At 40.0% G+C, this 18,163-nt stretch overlaps 1 protein-coding gene across 4 annotated transcripts in view; it reads right to left on the reverse strand.

The window, feature by feature from the left end:
• PDE3A (phosphodiesterase 3A) overlaps positions 1–16,207 on the reverse strand; it is a 379,994-nt gene extending 363,787 nt beyond the window's left edge. For all 4 annotated transcript variants that reach the window (XM_086404062.1, XM_086404060.1, XM_086404061.1 and 1 more), the window contains exon 1: positions 11,567–16,207. In XM_086404062.1, the coding sequence (XP_086260188.1) occupies positions 11,567–12,499 (933 nt within the window). In that variant the 5' untranslated portion in view covers positions 12,500–16,207. The remainder of the gene's footprint in view (positions 1–11,566) is intronic.
• Between the last annotated feature and the right edge of the window lie 1,956 nt (positions 16,208–18,163).

Here is an 18,163-nt window from a genome sequence, read left to right on the forward strand (position 1 = left end):
AACTTTTATTTTTCTGAAAAACATACCCTAACTTCAGATACTGTTCTGAAGTTCATACCACATTGGTCTTGGGGGTGGTTTGGTTATTTTCAGTTGGAAGCAAGCTAAAAATAAATATCTAGGACTCATGCTGAGTGGGGTTTCCTACCACGAAAGGCACAGGCAAGTTCAGCTCCTTATCTGACACATGCCAGAGAATCTTTGTAAGTTATGTTTTGAATTTTTATTTATGTTTAATTGGATGAAACGTCTTTACAATGTTGTATTGGTTTCTGCCACACAACAATGCAAACCAGACATAACTATACATATATCACCTCCTTCTAGAGCCTCCCTCCCTTCCTCCAACCCACCCTTCTAGGTCATCACAGAGCACCAGGCTGGGCTCCCTGTGTTACATAACAGCTTCTCACCAGTTATCTATTTTACACATGGCAGTGTATCTATGTAGACAACCTTCAGATTGGGAGAAAATAATTGCAAACAAAACAACTGAAAAAGAATTAGATCTCCAAAATACATAAGCAGCTCATACAGTCCAATATCAGAAAAACAAACATCCCAATCAAAAAATGGGCGGAAGACCTAAACAGACATTTTTCCTAAGAGGAATACAGATGGCCAATAAACACATGAAAAGATGCTCAACATCACTCATTATTAGAGAAATGTAAATCAAAACTACAATGAGGAAACCTCACACCAGTCAGAATGGACATCATCAAAAAAAATCTACAATAATAGTAACAATAATACAAAACAGTAAATACTGGAGAGGATGTGGAGAAAAGGGAATCCTCTTGCACTGTTGGTGGGAATGTAAATTGATATAGCCACTATGGAGAACTGTACATACAGATAAACTTTTTATAGTAATAAAAGTATAAATATTTTAAAAATGTAAATTCACAGACAAGTGAATAGGCTACTTTTTTCTACAGAAGTTTACTTCAGTAGGTTTAATCACTAGTTCAGTCTCAGGAGATTGGGGGATAAATATTTCAGAGTAAAATCATTTCTTTCTTCTCCGTCCCTTTATTCCACTAGCTGGTGCAGAGCAAGACACTGGACTGGAATTTTCTAAAAAAAATATTGATGGCTGACACAAGGAAGGGAAGAAGGGTTGATTCCTTTTATAATGAAAATGCTGTGAAATGAGTGTGACTTCTTCAGTTCTTGAGCCTAGAAAGCAGATTTTCGGGGAGCCCAGGCAGCTCAGGATGTCTCTCCCGCTCTCTGGGAGATTGTTGCGGAGTTAGGTGTTTGCTAACACCCAAACAGGGGGTTGTTTTGTATGATAAGGACTAGCATTTCCTCCTGAAGAGCATTTCCTAAGCAGACCTGTTAACTTCATCCTCTGAAATACTTAGTTTAAAAATAAGAACCATTTGCTTTCTCTGTGCTCAACCTAGCTTAAAAATGTCCAAAGGAGGCTGACTCCACAGGGGTCACCCCCAAATAAACCATCCCCCCTGCCAAATTTCTATGACTTCAAACTTCCATTAGGTTTACTTAAGTGGATTATATCTGAGGAGGAGGAAACACTTGCCACAGACACAGCATATTCAGTTATTTCAACTTACTTCAGAAGGTGGAAAAATTCTATTAAAATTCTATTAAATTTAAACCACAAGCTTCTTGCTTAAAATTATTTTAATATTCTGACAAGGTACAGTGGGGTATGGGGGATAGAAAAGCATTCCTTAAATTTTTAAACACACTCTGAGTGAGAAGAACCTATTTTGTTTAAAAAAAAATGAAATAAAACGCATTGCTTGGAAAAATATTTATACACACACACACACACACACACACACACAGGACATTATAAAAAAAGAAGACTGGCCAAAAAAAAAAAATTTACAAGCCCAACCTCTACATTAATTTAAAGTAATTTCAGAATTCGCCAGGGTGAATGACTAGTTATATTAAATACAAACTCAAGTAACAGTTACAATTACTATAGCTTTTTATTATTTAGCTAGTTACTTCAAAGAAAGCTAAATTAAGCCAGCTTCACCAGGAGTGAGATTGAGTCCACATTATTTCTTTTTAGATAAATGTGCTTCTTTGTATATCATGATTCTATTACCTTTTGTTCTTTTTAGATTATCTCCTAAGTTATAGATGAAAACCTACCTACCTCTGCATTTTTATTCTCTAATGCAAAGACAAATAATGTCTTACTTTAAAAGGGATAAATTCATAAATTGAAAAACATACAATAACACATACAGATTATAAACCAATATGCACAAAATAAATGCCTATTTAAAAAATAATTCTATACATCTATGTATATAAAGGATCATGCCATATATCAAAAGTTGTCTTCTCATCAATGCTCAATGTAATATTGGAACTATGCCTAGAGTTAATGAATTCATAGAGTTTGAGGAAAGGAGATGGAAAGAAGGTAAAGAGTGTAAGGAGGGCAAAAGGCCTCATTTAATTTTTTTTTTCAATCTTATGGCGGTGCCATAGATCACCAGCAGTTAGACCAGCGACCTAACCCCTTCAGTGAAGGCTCAGAGTCTTAACCACCGGACTGCCAGGGAAGTCCCAGGATGGTGGGACTTTTAAAGTTTGCCTTTTTCATCTGTACATTTTTATAGGTTCATGCAGTTTGAAATCACGCAGAGCTTCAAAAGCCACCTAATCTCAATTTCTAGTTTAGAAATTACACATTATCAAAATTCTAGTCCTTTCTAGACACAAAATAGAAGCATTTTCCTTTTGTATATCTATGAGAGTGGCGTTTACATAAGCAATAGCAAGGAGTCATCAGCCTTTTATAGACACTGCTAGAATTTTCATCCATTACAGCTACTAGCAGGTTTGTCACTTAAGTTTCCTAAGTTACCAAGATAACAACATGCATTATAAACATAAGCACTTTCATTTCTAAAGAGACATTAGATAACCCAATAACAGACTAATCACCATGGCTGGTCACGTGTTCACACTATATCCATAAGCCATCCCTGTTAACGAAGCACACTTTGAAAGGCAAATTCATAATTAGCTGGTAACACTGATTCTGTGTTATACATCAAGTTAACAAAACGGTTCCTCATTAAGGACTCTGTTAAACTCTCCCTCCAACTAAAATCAACATATTTTAAAATACGTGCAATAATGTCAAAGGAGGAAAATCAGACTGACTTGCCAACTATTAGAGCAGCAAGATTATATACAAATGTGAACAGTTGTATATTAAGTGCTATCATAAAATCTACATGGATTTTCCATTATAATGGAAGAGGTAACATTAGTATTCAAGTACTTCAGCTCTTTAAAAATGTTCCAAAGATTAACCATCAGCCACATGTGTCTATCAAGTACTTGAAATGTAGCTACACCAGACTGAGATGGGCTGTAAGTGGAAAACATACACCACAAAATCAGACTTCAGCACAAAAAAACCAGAAAGCAAAATATCTTGATTTATACGTTGATTTTATGTTAGCATGATATAATGAATTAAATTAAACAGTATTATCATGGATTTCACCTAGTTGGTTTTTATTTTATTTTTTTACTTTTTTATGAGGCTACTAGAAAACATGAAATTCAGTAATTTGCTCCTGTTATATTTCCACTGGACAGCGCTTATCTATAATGTTTACAGGACTGTTTTCATCAAAGCCACTGGGTGACACTGTTTCTCCATTAAATTGATGCAAGTAAAACAATTTCCTGGCAGAGGAAAAAGTCTTGCACATACCCAGGCATGCACACATGTATGCACACACATAAACACACACAACAGACATCATGTGCTCCTTACAATTATCCATATTCTTAGGATGAAAAAACATGAATACACCTAAGTACTTTTATTATCATCTTAGCAGGACTTGAAATACTTAAAATCTATAATAATCATCACATTCCTCAAGAATAAATGACAGCTCTAATCAAATCAAATAAGCAGAAGTTGTTTAGTTTGTGACTTTTCCCAAACAGCTTTCCATCTTCTAAATGGTAATGTTTCTCGTGACTGCCTCTAAAAAACTTACATCCTATTTACTTACATTTTAATGGATTCCCACAGAAACCATGAAAAATAATTTAGATGAACAAAAAACCACCAGCTGTTTTGCTAACAAAGAAATGCTTTACCGATGTGCAGATTCCTTTCCACCTTGAAGTTGAAATCCTGAACATTTTTAAATCGATTCACTAAAAACTAAAATGAAAACAAAAATCAATATTTAAACCACCATCATGCACTCTTCTTTGATGAGATAAAGATTCCACAAAGTAGGACTTTGCAATGCAATTGATATTCATTTCTGGGACAAAGTCTTGAATAATACAGTCTAAAGGCTGCCTGGTAGATGACCAGAAAACTCACCTTTGTAAGGGCTCCAGAGTTTTGTGTTATCTGTACATTCAATGGGTTTTATTCAATCTTCTAATCCTGAATGAGAATTTAGAGTTGGATTCCAGTGTAAAATCACAAGTGATTAGTAGGTTTAAAATGATCTTCCTAACTCTTTTTCCACTGTTTCCCAGCAGCAGATTCAACTCCAAAGAGAACTGGATAAAAGTCAACATTTTACCTCAGGTTGCTACATACTTTTAGCTGATTCTCCCTCAGTTTCCTTTTCTCTAAAATCAGACTTTTTCTAGTCTCCTAACTACAGCCTGCACGGAATTAAGCATTTTAAGATCTCGCTGCAACAAGTTCCTTAAACCACAGACTACACCTCAGGATAGGAAAGCCACCACTGTGTTAGCTTGAGATGTGTGTAACGTGTCCCAAATCTTGTATTATCTTTATTTCAGAAGTCCTATTAATGTATACTAAATTACTTTCCACTTCAAAGAAACAATTCTCCCTTGCCTTCAAAACCTAAACCTGATCAAAACCTAAAACAATTATGTTTAACCCTTATGCATTGAGGACCTTCTGAAAATCTATGAAAACATAAAATTTTTTCCCAGAAAAATGAAAGGATGAACTTTTGCATGAAATTTCAGAGATGAGATGAAGGGTTCTGGCTCTAGATTTAAAATCTGCTCTAAGCTATTATATGCACTGCTTCAGTGATTACCTAAGAGGTTATTTCCATACTTTACTGGGATTTCTCCCTTTCTTTTTTTTTTTTTTTCTAATTTTATTTTATTTTTAAACTTTACATAATTGTATTAGTTTTGCCAAATATCAAAATGAATCCGCCACAGGTATACATGTGTTCCCCATCCTGAACCCTCCTCCCTCCTCCCTCCTCATACCATCCCTCTGGGTCGTCCCAGTGCACTAGCCCCAAGCATCCAGTATCGTGCATCGAACCTGGACTGGCAACTCGTTTCTTACATGATATTTTACATGTTTCAATGCCATTCTCCCAAATCTTCCCACCCTCTCCCTCTCCCACAGAGTCCATAAGACTGTTCTATACATCAGTGTCTCTTTTGCTGTCTCGTATACAGGGTTATTGTTACCATCTTTCTAAATTCCATATATATGCGTTAGTATACTGTATTTATGTTTTTCCTTCTGGCATACTTCACTCTGTATAATAGGCTCCAGTTTCATCCACCTCATTAGAACTGATTCAATAGCCAGGACATGGAAGCAACCTAGATGTCCATCAGCAGATGAATGGATAAGAAAGCTATGGTACATATACACAATGGAGTATTACTCAGCCATTAAAGATTTCTCCCTTTCTTATGTTGATATCTCATTATCCTAACTAGGCTCTAAGCTCTGAAGAGCCAAGGTGCTACATTGTACCTGTATAGAATTTGTAGGCTTTTTAGTACAAGGCTTATTAATGCACAGATAAAACATGTTGACTTGACATTTTATAGGTTCACTGACCAAACACTTTAAGGAATAACATCAGCTAAGGATAGCATCTTCTTCTAAAATAGCAGACATTTTGGGAGAACACATACGGCCAACTAAGATTTTCAGCAATCAGTATCTGACAAATGTTTCTCTGAACTATGACTTCTGCACATCTTTTGAAGACTTTTTTCCCCCAGAAATCAAACCTGTGTATTTTATGGTGACAATCGTGTAAGTGTACATTCTCAAGTACAACACTGAGATAATTCCCTAGGATAGCCTTACAGAAAACATAAACAAAAAACTTCTTTAAAAAAATACTACCAACAGTAAAAGTATATACTGTGAGGTAATTCCTACAAGCATTTAAATTTCTATGTAAAGGAACTAATGTTCATTTGACTATTAAGAGCTCAGCTTTAAGTGCAAGAATATGGAGGTGTCTCTGAATCTCCTGGTTTATTCTGACTTATTTGATAGAGCTTCCTTGAAAAGAGGAATGTATTAATAGAAAATAAACACAAATTGAGTTTTCAATTTAATACACTTGAAGCTTCTTTTAATATCACACCCAGAAGAGGAAAGGGAGGTAGAGACTCCATGGAATAGAAGATACATGGCCAATAAAAGGCTTACCAGGTGGCGCTAGTGGTAAAGAACCCGCCTACCAACGTAGGAGACTTGAGAAACACATAGCTTCAATCCCTGGGATGGGAAGACTCCCTAGAGAAGGTAATGGCAACCCACTTCAATATTCTTGCCTGGAGAAACCCCTGTACAGAGGAGCCTGGCAGGCTACAGTCCATGGGGTCGCAAAGAGTCAGACACAACTGAAGCAACTCAGCACACACGCACACACATGGCCAATGAAAACAATTCACCAGAAACGTGTAGGATTGTGTCTAATTTCACAAAGCTCAAGAAACTTGCCCTATGCAAAAAAGGTTTTCTGAAAAATCCAACTCCGCCCCCTATACCCTAAATAAACTCACTCTTTTACTAAGATTAAATAACCCAAGTTTTCAATGAAGTGTACATAGACTACTGGGCTGTTACTGGCACAAATCACATTAATCAAAAATCTTAAAATATAATATACATGCAGATTTCTAATTTTGAGGTTCACAAACATCCTACTGCAACATAATAAATGAGAATTTATTGAAAAAGGATGTGAAATTAAATTTGGTGAAGACTTTTATTCACCTAGAGTCCTGAAGAGATTCTTCTCAGAGCTGTATTTCCTAACAGAGTACAGCAAATTCACACAAATGTCACTACAGATATAATGAATGTTTTTTCATGCCAGTGTCACTCACCCTTGCCTGCCTGAACCCCCTCCCCACTAGACTTTTCAAAATGTATTTCATACACAGAGTCACTGTTCTGGTTGTTTATTTAATTAACATGACAGCCCAGCATACACAGCATTTCTTTCAGTTCTACAGTTTTAACTTTTTTACACTTTAGACTCAATACAGAAAGAGTGAAATTACTGTTTGCCTCCTTCCAACCTCTGTAAATTTATATAGATTCACTGACTATTTCTGTCAGTTAAAACACTTTTTTCAGTATGCTTTAAATATCTATATTCACAAAGTAAAATCACAATTTTGTCCCTACACACCAAAAAATTTTCTGCCCTCACCTTTCCCAAGGGATGAGAATATCTTGTTTTTCCTTTTTAGGGTTTTTAGAAGTTGGCCTTAATTAATTTTAATTCTGTCAGCAGGTCATAAATAATCAATATTGTTCTTTGTATTGCCATATGCCAAGTTATACTCCTGAAACGTGATTGAAGCTACAATTGGATTAAAAAGGCAAGATTGTTTCTGAAATTTATTAAATTTGAGAAATATGTTCTGTTATCCTGAAATGTATTTAGGAGTTTAAAGAACAATTAATTCTATATTTTCAGAAGAAATACTTTTGTATTTTAAAAATACACAGTAAATGCAAGAAAGTTGTACTTTTTACCAAAGATGTAAGAAGGCCTACCATTGAAAGCTACACCTACTACTGTATCCTATTCTTTTTGCTTTGCTGTTTCTGTTTTTGGCTTTTTTTGCTTGAAAATATCTTTCTTTGTATCAGTAATGAAAAACTTGATTCTACTTTTGATAACCAACCACTAGACTCTTACAAAAAAAATTGCATTCCTAAAAAGTCTGTTAAAGATCTTTTTGCTAATATGTTTAATTAACAGCCTTAAGGCCCTATGTGTGCAAAAATATTTTGATTTTTAATCTCACAAAATGAAGTATACAGCTGTACATTTCTGACTGAGAGTGTACCCACCACAAAGAATTTTGTCATGAAGTGGTACAAAAGTATTAATGGTGAGGTGAGAGGCATACAGCTTGTGTTTATTTTATGTGAAACCGTAGGCAAAGATATTAAATCCTTCTTAACATGTAACTAAAATAAAATTGCATTGGTTTGATTTCTTTCAAAAATCAATGTGTAAGGTGGTCCCAGTAATTAAAGGGAAAGAGCCAGCCGATTGTGTTGAGTATCAAGAAAAGAGACACCCTTTCAAATACAACATTCAAGTGTTAAAAGTGCTGAATTAAAATTTTATGTTGAAAAACAACATTTAGTAATCATGCATAATTTCTAATAATTCCAGAAATTCTAAGGACCTTAGTGTTTGGAAGACAGTGTGATACTTGCTAAGGGATATAAACATCCACTTAAGAAAGATACATACACCTTAATGGAATCATCTGCTTTATTAACCAAAAAAGTAGTCTGACTCACTGATCTACAAAATCTTGAACCTACTGGGCCAGTAGGAGTAAGTTAAAAGCCATGCAAATGTTACCAACTCCGTTCTTTCCTGAGAGCCTACTCCTTCATTCTCATCTCACAGATACACCCAGTGTCCCATTAATTTTGAGACTGAAGACTAGATCGATCTTTTTTCTTTGGCTGAAGCTGTATTTATGATCAATGCTGCAAAACTCAGTTCTGTATGTAATAGCTGATCTATTGTCTTCATGATGGTTCAGGAAGGGGAAAAGGAAAGCAGGGAGGGAGGGAACTCTGTCATTTGGTTTACCTTATGACAATTTTATCATCTATTCTCCTTGACCTTTCAGAATTGAGTCATTGCCGAGAGATAGCTCTTCAGCTAGTGGCTGCTATCATTCACACGGAGAAGAAAAGGTTGGAATTCTCTCACCTTTAAACCTCACAATGAGCAAAGTCCAAATGAAATTCTCCAGAGGACTCTGCCAGCTTCTCTGTGTTTTATGTTCTTACACCTCTACTTAAAATCCACTTGTTGCCTGAGGATTGTCTTAAAGAGTAGACATTCTTTCAGAAAAGAACTCCTAATCAGGTAGCATTCAGGGCAGTGTTATATATGTGTTTTATAATTATTTTGATTCTTGATTTCATAAAGCATGCGGATGACAGTGGTACACTTTGCACCCTTAATCAGAAGTTTGTTTCCTTGTGATAAAACAGATAAGCCATTTACTATATAGCTCCTGAACTTTTCACACAGTTAGGCTAACGTATGAGATATTGCCCTGTCTTATAAGATCCTAGTGCATTGTCAGTTCCCACCCACCCCCCACAATTATGCTCAGCAACAACTTTAAAGGATCATATATAAAAACCAGCCTTAAGTAACATGCACACACTTACCCATGCCCTCATTAAAAATTCAAGTAAATAAATTTCTGCTAAATGTCACCTTGCTTTCCCATCAACCATAAGAGATAGTCTCTCATTTTAGAAGAGATGGCAACCAAAGAAACTGATCAAAATATATTATGAATATACATGATCGATTGTATTCATCTGCAAAACATGTGAAAATTCAATGCTCAGTAATTTTCTTAGAAGTCTGCAGGCTATTCAAATCATCCATTTGTCAGTTCAAACCAGAGAAAACCAGTAAAAATCTATGGGTTAATTAACACTGCTGGTTAATTCCCCTAAACACCTTCTCATCTTAAATCCACCCTTAACTCAAATGTTAATAAGAAATTTCAGAAATCGAATTTCAGAGGTTAAATGATATGAATTTGGAGTCAAGTTATTTATGCTTAACTCACAGATTTGCCTTAGAAATTAAGTTTCAGTTTTGCAATGATCAGGTCACATTTCCCTGTAAGTTAAAGAAAAGTGTACTTGAAATACATTTAAACTAGCAGTGTTTTCATTTAAAAGATGTTCTATCAGTGACTTTAAAAAAGAAATTAAAATGTGTTTTCCTCCAATTGGCTTATAGGGAGCTTACTTTATTCTGGTGATGCCCAGATTTCTACCAAAACTAAGGATCAGTCAGTGGCCTGTTTTTAACTTCACCCTTAGAGTAAGCTAAACCCAAGAAATATTTGCTTTATCTAAACGGAAAGCTAAATAAGTGCATTTATTTTAAAATAAACACAGAGACTACAATGTTGTCATCCATTCTGCTAAATAATGTCAAACAACCACATTCTGTGTAATTAACTCCATTTGAGAAACAAACTAGTCATCACACCATATGGTGACTGCTATTTCTTAGAAATACCCAAATGATTATCCACAGAATAACCTAAAGAGAAAAAGCTTACTGTCTTAGGGTATTCTCATTCCCTAAAGTTGTCCTCATAGTACCACAGGTAGGCATAAACTTAAATGAGAAAAGTGTAAATTTCCACTTGCTATACTTAACCAGCTCTCTACCACTTCCACCCCCAAGTATCAAATCAGTTTGAAGTAGAGAGGTGAACGCTGAAGTTTCCTCAGATACAATCTGCTTTTAAAATAGGAGTGTGTTCTTTTACATCCCTTATAGCAACTGTATTCCATGATCTCAAAACAGTGATAATAAGGAAATAAGTCCCCCCAGTTCACTAAACATTATCTGGGATAACCTTACTCATAATTCTAGATTCCTCCTCCTCCTCTCTGAAAGATTTATATTACCAGCAATTTAGAAATATTTTCCTGAATTATTATTTCCTGTATAAATCCACTTGAATCGCTAAATATTCACTAAGTATGTAGATACTCAAGAGAAATTTTTTCAAGTTGACACTAACAGCGCAGTCCACGATTCTGACAAATTCTGAAGTTCAACGTATTGCTCCCCAAATTGAAGTTTATGGTTTTAATACAAAACACATCAGCATGGAATAATGTATGTTCCCAAATTACATTTTAAAAAGTAAACTGGACACCACCAAACGCAGCCTCTTCAAGTAAAACATACTGCAAAACCAGAGTATATCAGCACCTCACCTTCAAGCATTCCTTGCTTTAACTCTAGAATATTTTTATTGACTTCCATAAATGTTTACCTGTCTTCTCAGAAGAAAGAAATTTTATGAAAAGAAACAGAAAGAAATTCTATAAAAAGAAACAGAAATCTAGCAAAATCCTCGTTTTCAAATCACCCTTAAAAAAAAAAAAAAAAACTTAATTCGAATATTTCTGCTAAAGGAGGAAAACATGAGAGCACTTAAAAGTATAGACAAGTCATCCGCCAGGTGTAGCACATCTAAAAAGTTGGCTCAGCTGTGGTAGACCCTGCAAAGACCATCTAGTTTTATTACTTATTCGTGTTCCTGTTGTTCAGGTTATAAAATATTGTGCGAGAGGGCGAGAAAAACTCGCTGGTTTCCAAGTCTGAAGTTAGGGCACTTTGCTGGGCTGTCTCCTTCTGTTCCCAGCGCTCCAATTCCCTCCAATTTGCGGCGGATCCCAAAAGCTTTCAAGTTTTCCCGAGAGGCGCGTGAGAGGGGGGCTGCAGGTCCTTACCTGTTCCCTGGGGATGCAGGGCAGGGAGGTCCTCCGATGGGACTTGCTGCTGCAGCCGGACATCTCGGCGGACACCACGGAGCTGGACCGCCTCCTCCTCTTAAACACCGGGATCTCTTCCTTGGTCCCAGCGATCAGCTGGGACCCGAAATGCTCCCTCGGAGCCGCCCCCGAGTACTGCGGCAAGATCTGCTCCACGTACCTGGCGAGGAGGATCCCCAGCACGCCGGCCAAGTACGCCAGGTAAGGTCTCCAGGCAACCTTGAACCTCTCTAAGGAAATGAGGGCCACGGTCCTGACCGCGCTAGTCAAGGCGATCATGAGGACGCCCAGCCTCAGCCTCAGCACCAGCCATGTCGCGGCAGCCAAGCAGCTGAGCACCACCCCCGCGGCGGGGAGCGAGAGTAAGTGATCCTCCCCGACGCCCAGCCCAATCTGGACGAGCGCTTCCCCCCCGCAGCAGACTGCCAGCAGCGCGACGGCCAGAGGCAGGCGCACCCCGGCGCGCAGGAGGTACAAGCCCATCCAGAAGAAGGCACACAGGAGACTGAAGAGCAGCGCTGAGGGCTGCAGCCAGGGGCCGAGAGGCGCGCCGCCCCCGGGAGCACCTCCCCGAGGCCCCGGGAAGACGCCCCCTTCTGCTGCCGGGGCTGCTTCCTCCTCCTCCGTCGCCTCCTCTTTACTCCGCTCCAGGTCACAGCCGATCTCCCCGCGGACCAGCCTCACCAGCAGCGCCAGCAGAAAGGACAGGGAGCCCGCGCACAGCGCCGAGGAAAGTTTCCGCGAGCGCCGGAGCGGCCGCAGCACCCGGGCGCCCCAGCAGCCTCGGCAGCCCACGTCCCGGGGCGATGCGGGGCCGGCCGCTGGGGCCGGCCTGGCCTCCCAGTGGCCCGGCGTGGCTCCGACTCGGGCGGCCTCGCCCGGCACAGCCATGGTGCGCCCTCTTCGCGGAGTCCCCGAGGGCCCCCCCGACGCCCCCACCCCGCCACACACACACACACACAGGCGCGCGCTCACGCCCGCTCTTCTCGCAATCCCACCCTCGGAATCCCTCCTGCTCCCAGGCCCGCGAGCACTGAAAGTTTCAGCTTTCGAATAACTCCTGGAGAAGGCTAGATGCTCCAAAGAGATGCCTTCCTGTGAAAAGCTAGCACAGGCAGAAGCGATCAGACTTCCTCTTTTTCTCTCTTGGAAAAGCTTTGCAGCATTCTCCGCTCCACCCCCACCCCCGTCTTCGGTCCTCCGGGGTCTCTCCGGACTTCAGGATTTTAAAGATCGCCCTAGGCGTCCGGCGTGCGGGGTTCGCAGCTGGAGCCGGGGACGCGGGGCGAGCTCGCAGCCATCCTGGGTGCTGCTGCACGCTAGGGGCCCGCAGCCGACGGAGGTCCCCCTTCCTCTCCTTAATGCAGCTCTTTCTCTATCACTCTTTCTTTCTCCTCGGCCGATCCTCCCCGACCCGGCCCCAGGAAGCGAACCGCCATTCCCTGGGGCAGAAAGCACAGCCTTTCCTGCGTCTGTCGGTCCAGTTCATGGCAAAAGGTGGTGAAAACGGAAAAGGGGCTGAGAAATAACCAAGAAGTTGCTAAGTCCCGTCGCAGAGACACCCAGTTGGAGAGACGAGCGGCTGCCGCAAGGGAAGGGAGGGAGGGCGAGCGAGCTGGAGAGGAAGGGAGGGTGGGAGGGAACGGAGGGCGAGAAAGGAGAAGGAGATTTACAGTGGTTTTTTTTTTTTTTTTTTCCTTCTTTTTGGTGCGGGGTTGATGGTGATTTGCAGTTTTGCAGAAGGGAGGAGAGTGGAGACGACTGATTAAAACTGTATAAAAAAGCAGGCAGCTGGAGTGATCTGCAATCCCGCTTGCTTTCTTTAAGGCAACTCCCTAGGAAAGCGTTCCCAGCCCTGCTCCCGCCCCTCCCCGGAGGAGGCGCTCTTCTTAGCTCGAGCTTCTTTCCCCGGAGCCGAGCCGGGCTGCTCTGCCAGCATCCTAGGGAAGGAGTGGCTCAGACCCGTCCACCGCCGGACTCTCAGCCCCCGGGGTCCAGGGTCTCAGGCTGGCCCTCACACAGGGCTGCCCAGGACGTTGGAGTGAAAAAAGGATGGTGCTTGGATACTTATCTCTAGAGGGGAGTCCGCAGACTTCCCACTGTCCTGAAAAATGACAGCCACATCTACTGTCTGGGTGATTCAAAGATGCTTATAGACTCAAGTCAGGTCCAACAGCAAATCAATGTCAGGGGGCATTGTAAGGCCTTGACTGCTCCTGCTGGAAGGTCTGTTTCGACAGAGAACCTAGGCTTTCCTGTTGGTCCAAACAATGGAAAATTTCAACAAGTTACCTAGACTCAAATAGCATTATTAAAGAGAAGGGGGAAGGGGAGAGCCCTCTTGTTATTGTTGTTACTTTAAAAAATACAGTGTATGAGAGTATTAGTCAACAGTTGTTGATGATGGATGGTAAATTACATTGAGATTAAGTGGCCCTAGCCTCAGAGAAGTGTACAAAGTAAGGAAGCTCAAACAATCAGAAATATTTAAAAAATCTCAAAGTGGGGGTGGGGGGATAAGAACAGGTAGGTTAACACTAGGAAAGATCTTAAAAGCTGCCTATGGTGAAATTGTCTACCATGAAAAAAGCTTGTGGAAAAAAAAAAAAAAAAAACCAGGACCCTAGTTATTCATGTTTATAGGCTACACGTTTCCTACGCTGTAATAATGTTGAATTTGAGAAACTAAAAAATTTTAAGCTAACTCTTGGCAGATTATGAAAAAATAGTATCTTTTTAAAAAGTCCATCAGTGTGGAAAGTTGTTTTTTTTTAAATACTGAACACAAGACCAGTCCACTCTTGTTAATTTTTAATATGGCTACCTTAAATGTAATTTGCCCTCACTAATAATAATAAAGATAATCCAATTTTGTTTTAATTATCTGAACATTCCAGGGTAAAGTGTGTGTGGAAGCTGGAGTATTTGGATAATTGGCTCAATGAAAGTGAAAAAAAAAGTGAAAGTGTTAGTTTCTCAGTCATGTCCAACTCTTTGTGACCCCATGGTCTGTAGCCCACCAGGCTCCTCTGTCTGTGGAATTCTCCAGGCAGGAATACTGGAGTGGGTAGCCATTCCCTTCTCCAGGAATGGAACCTACATCTCCTGCATTGTGGGCAGACTCTTTAACGTCTGAGCCACCAGGGAAGCCCAATTGGCTCAATATGCTATTGTATTTTATGTGTAGAGATGAAGCAATCTAAAGAAAAGATAAAGGAGATACTGAAAAAGAAAATTCATGAGACAGGGGAGAAGTTAGCTTAAAACTTAAGCTTAACTTTGTTGGAAACAGCCTGCTTTAGTTTGGGGCAGATGTTAATACTTAAATCAGGGTGTAAGTGGATATGAGGAACTGTGATAATACAGCTTCTCTCCATCAGATGTCCAGAACCGTGTTACCACATGGAAAACAAGTTGGGCAGCTAGTCAATGGCAGTGGGCACCATCTGTTTAATAATTAAACAGGAGCAACGATCTCTTTGCCAAAGACAAATGAGCCCCTAGCCTGCCGCTTTTCTGAGTTTTCTTTTTTAGACATATGATTCATATGCCAGAGCCTACCTGAAACATTTGAGTGAAAAGCCTTGATTGGAATATCGTGATGAAATTCACTGCCATCAAGAAGAGCATATTAAAATGAAAAACTGTTAAGATCTGGGCATATATCAAGATTAGCAAGAAAGGAATAGTGAGAATTTTAGAGTATTTCCATTTTTCCCTGTACCCTACTGCCACAAGCATCTCAGTTCTTTAGGAAAAAAACAATAAATCACCATAAAAACTGAACTTGTAAGAGATGGAATGTAGATATGAAAGAAACATTGTGACCAGGAGAACATAAGAATGGCATCTGTTAATGGCAGCAAAACAGAAACACTAGGTCTGTATCTTAATTACATTCTTGAAATGTTCCATTGTATTATAGAGGCAGTGTCCTGGTTTCTCTAAAATCTCAGTAAGCCTCACAACCAGAAAATTATTTTTTCTACCAAAAGAAAAGAAGGTAGATTCCACCTCTCCTGGCATTACCATCCAGAATCTGGAGGCAGGGAAATGAAAACAATAAAATCTTCTTAGGTAGATGCCAAAAGTTGCAGAGCTGTACTACCTGAAAGAAGTACCTAGCAGTGTATGTAACATATTAAATGAAATCAAACCCAACATGTAAAGTGGACACTGAGCAACCACATAGAAATAAAAATTGTCCATTTTCTCCAGACAGTTCAGTTCAGTTACTCAGTCACGTCCAACTGTTTGCAGTCAACTCCATAGACTGCAGCATGCCAGGCCTCCCTGTCCATCGCCAACTCTCAGAATTTACTCAAACTCCTGTCCATTGAGTCAGTGATGCAATCCAACCATTTCATCCTTTGTCATCCCCTTCTCCTCCCACCTTCAATCTTTCCCAGCATCAGAGTCTTTTCCAATGAATCAGTTCTTTACATCAGGTAGCCAAAGTATTGGAGTTTCAGCTTCAGCATCAGTCCTTCCAATGAATATTCAGGACTGATTTCCTTTAGGATGGACTGGTTGGATCTCCTTGCAATCCAAGGGACTCTCAAGAGTCTTCTCCAACACCACAGTCCAAAAGCACCAATGTTTAATCTCTCAGCTGTCTTTATAGTCCAACTCTCACATCCACCCATGAAGACTGGAAAAAAATATAGCTTTGACTAGATGGACCTTTGTTGGCGAAGTAATGTCTCTGCTTTTTAATATGCTGTCTAGGTTGGTCATAACTTTTCTTCCAAGGAGCAAGCGTCTTTTAATTTCATGGCTGAAGTCACCATCTGCAGGGATTTTGGAGCCCCCAAAAACGAAGGCAGCCACTGTTCCCACTGTTTCCCCATCTGTTTTCCATGAAGCGATGGGACCAGATGCCATGATCTTAGTTTTTTGAATGCTGAGTTTTAAGCCAAAGTTTTCACTCTCCTCTTTCACTTTCATCAAGAGGTTCCTTAGTTCCTCTTCACTTTCTGCCATAAGGGTGGAGTCATCTGCATATCTGAGGTTATTGATATTTCTCCTGGCAATCTTGATTTCAGCTTGTGCTTCTTCCAGTCCAGCATTTCTCATGATGTACTCTGTATAGAAGTTAAATAAGCAGGGTGACATTATACAGCCTTGATGTACTCCTTTCCCTATTTGGAACCAGTCTGTTGCTCCTTGTCCAGTTTAACTGTTGCTTCCTGACCTACATACAGATTTCTCAGGAGGCAGGTCAGGTGGTCTGGTATTCCCATCTCTTTCATAATTTTCCACAGTTTATTGTGATCCACACAGTCAAACGGAGAAGGCAATGGCACCCCACTCCAGTACTCTTGCCTGGAAAATCCCATGGATGGAAGAGCCTGGTAGGCTGCAGTCCATGGGGTCACTGAGGGTCGGACACGACTGAGTGACTAACTTTTCACTTTTTACTTTCATGCATTGGAGAAGGAAATGGCAACCCACTCCAGTGTTCTTGCCTGGAGAATCCCAGGGACGGGGAAGCCTGGTGGGCTGCTGTCTATGGGGTCGCACAGAGTCGGACACGACTTAAGTGACTTAGCAACACAGTCAAAGGCTTTGGCATAGTCAATAAAGCAGAAATAGATGTTTTTCTGGAACTCTCTTGCTTTTTCGATGATCCAGTGGATATTGGCAATTTGATCTCTGGTTCCTCTGCCTTTTCTAAATTCAGCTTGAACATCTGGAAGTTCACGGTTCATGTACTGTTGAAGCCTGAGCATTACTTTACTAGCATGTGAGATGAGTACAATTGTGTGGTAGTTTAGCATTCTTTGGCATTTCCTTTATTTGGGATTGGAAATAAAAACTGACCTTTTCCAGTCCTGTGGCCACTGCTGAGTTTTCCAAATTTGCTGGCATACTGAGTGCAGCACTTTCATAGCATCATCTTTCAGGATTTGAAATAGCTCAACTGGAATGCCATCACCTCCCCTAGCTTTGTTCGTAGTGATGCTTCCTAAGGCCCACTTGACTTTGCATTCCAGGGTGTCTGGCTCTAGGTGAGTGATCATACCATTGTGATTATCTAGGTTGTGAAGATCTTTTTTTGTATAGTTCTGTGTATTCTTGCCACCTCTTCTTAATATTTTATGCTTCTGTTAGGTCCATACTATTTCTGTCCTTGATTGTGCCCATCTTTGCATGAAATGTTCCCTTAGTGATGAGTTCTCATTCAAGAAGGTGACAATACAGCCAAAGGATCATGAAAATGTGGTACACACAGAAAGAGAATATGGAAAATGCAAAGAATATTCAAAAGTCTTACTAAAGCTCTCCACTTAGCCAAAATCAGGGATGTTTCCATGAGGATTTTGTTAAGAGGATTTAGAAATTAACCCCATTGCATATCACTTGCATTTTGCCAGATATAGTTATCATTGAAGGAATTCTTTTAAATTTAACAGTTTACACCCCACAGTATGGGTTCACTCATTCTCCACAACACACTTGACCTCTGTGTACATATATCCAATTGGTAACTAAAATATGAAATCCTATGGCCAGAGGAGCCTGGCGGGCTACTGTCCATGGGGTCGCAAGAGT

This window comes from Bos grunniens, chromosome 5 (assembly GCF_055505025.1).
Source record: "Bos grunniens cultivar Pamir isolate PY7600 chromosome 5, Bosgru_T2T1.0, whole genome shotgun sequence".
Taxonomy (NCBI): Eukaryota; Metazoa; Chordata; class Mammalia; order Artiodactyla; family Bovidae; genus Bos; species Bos grunniens.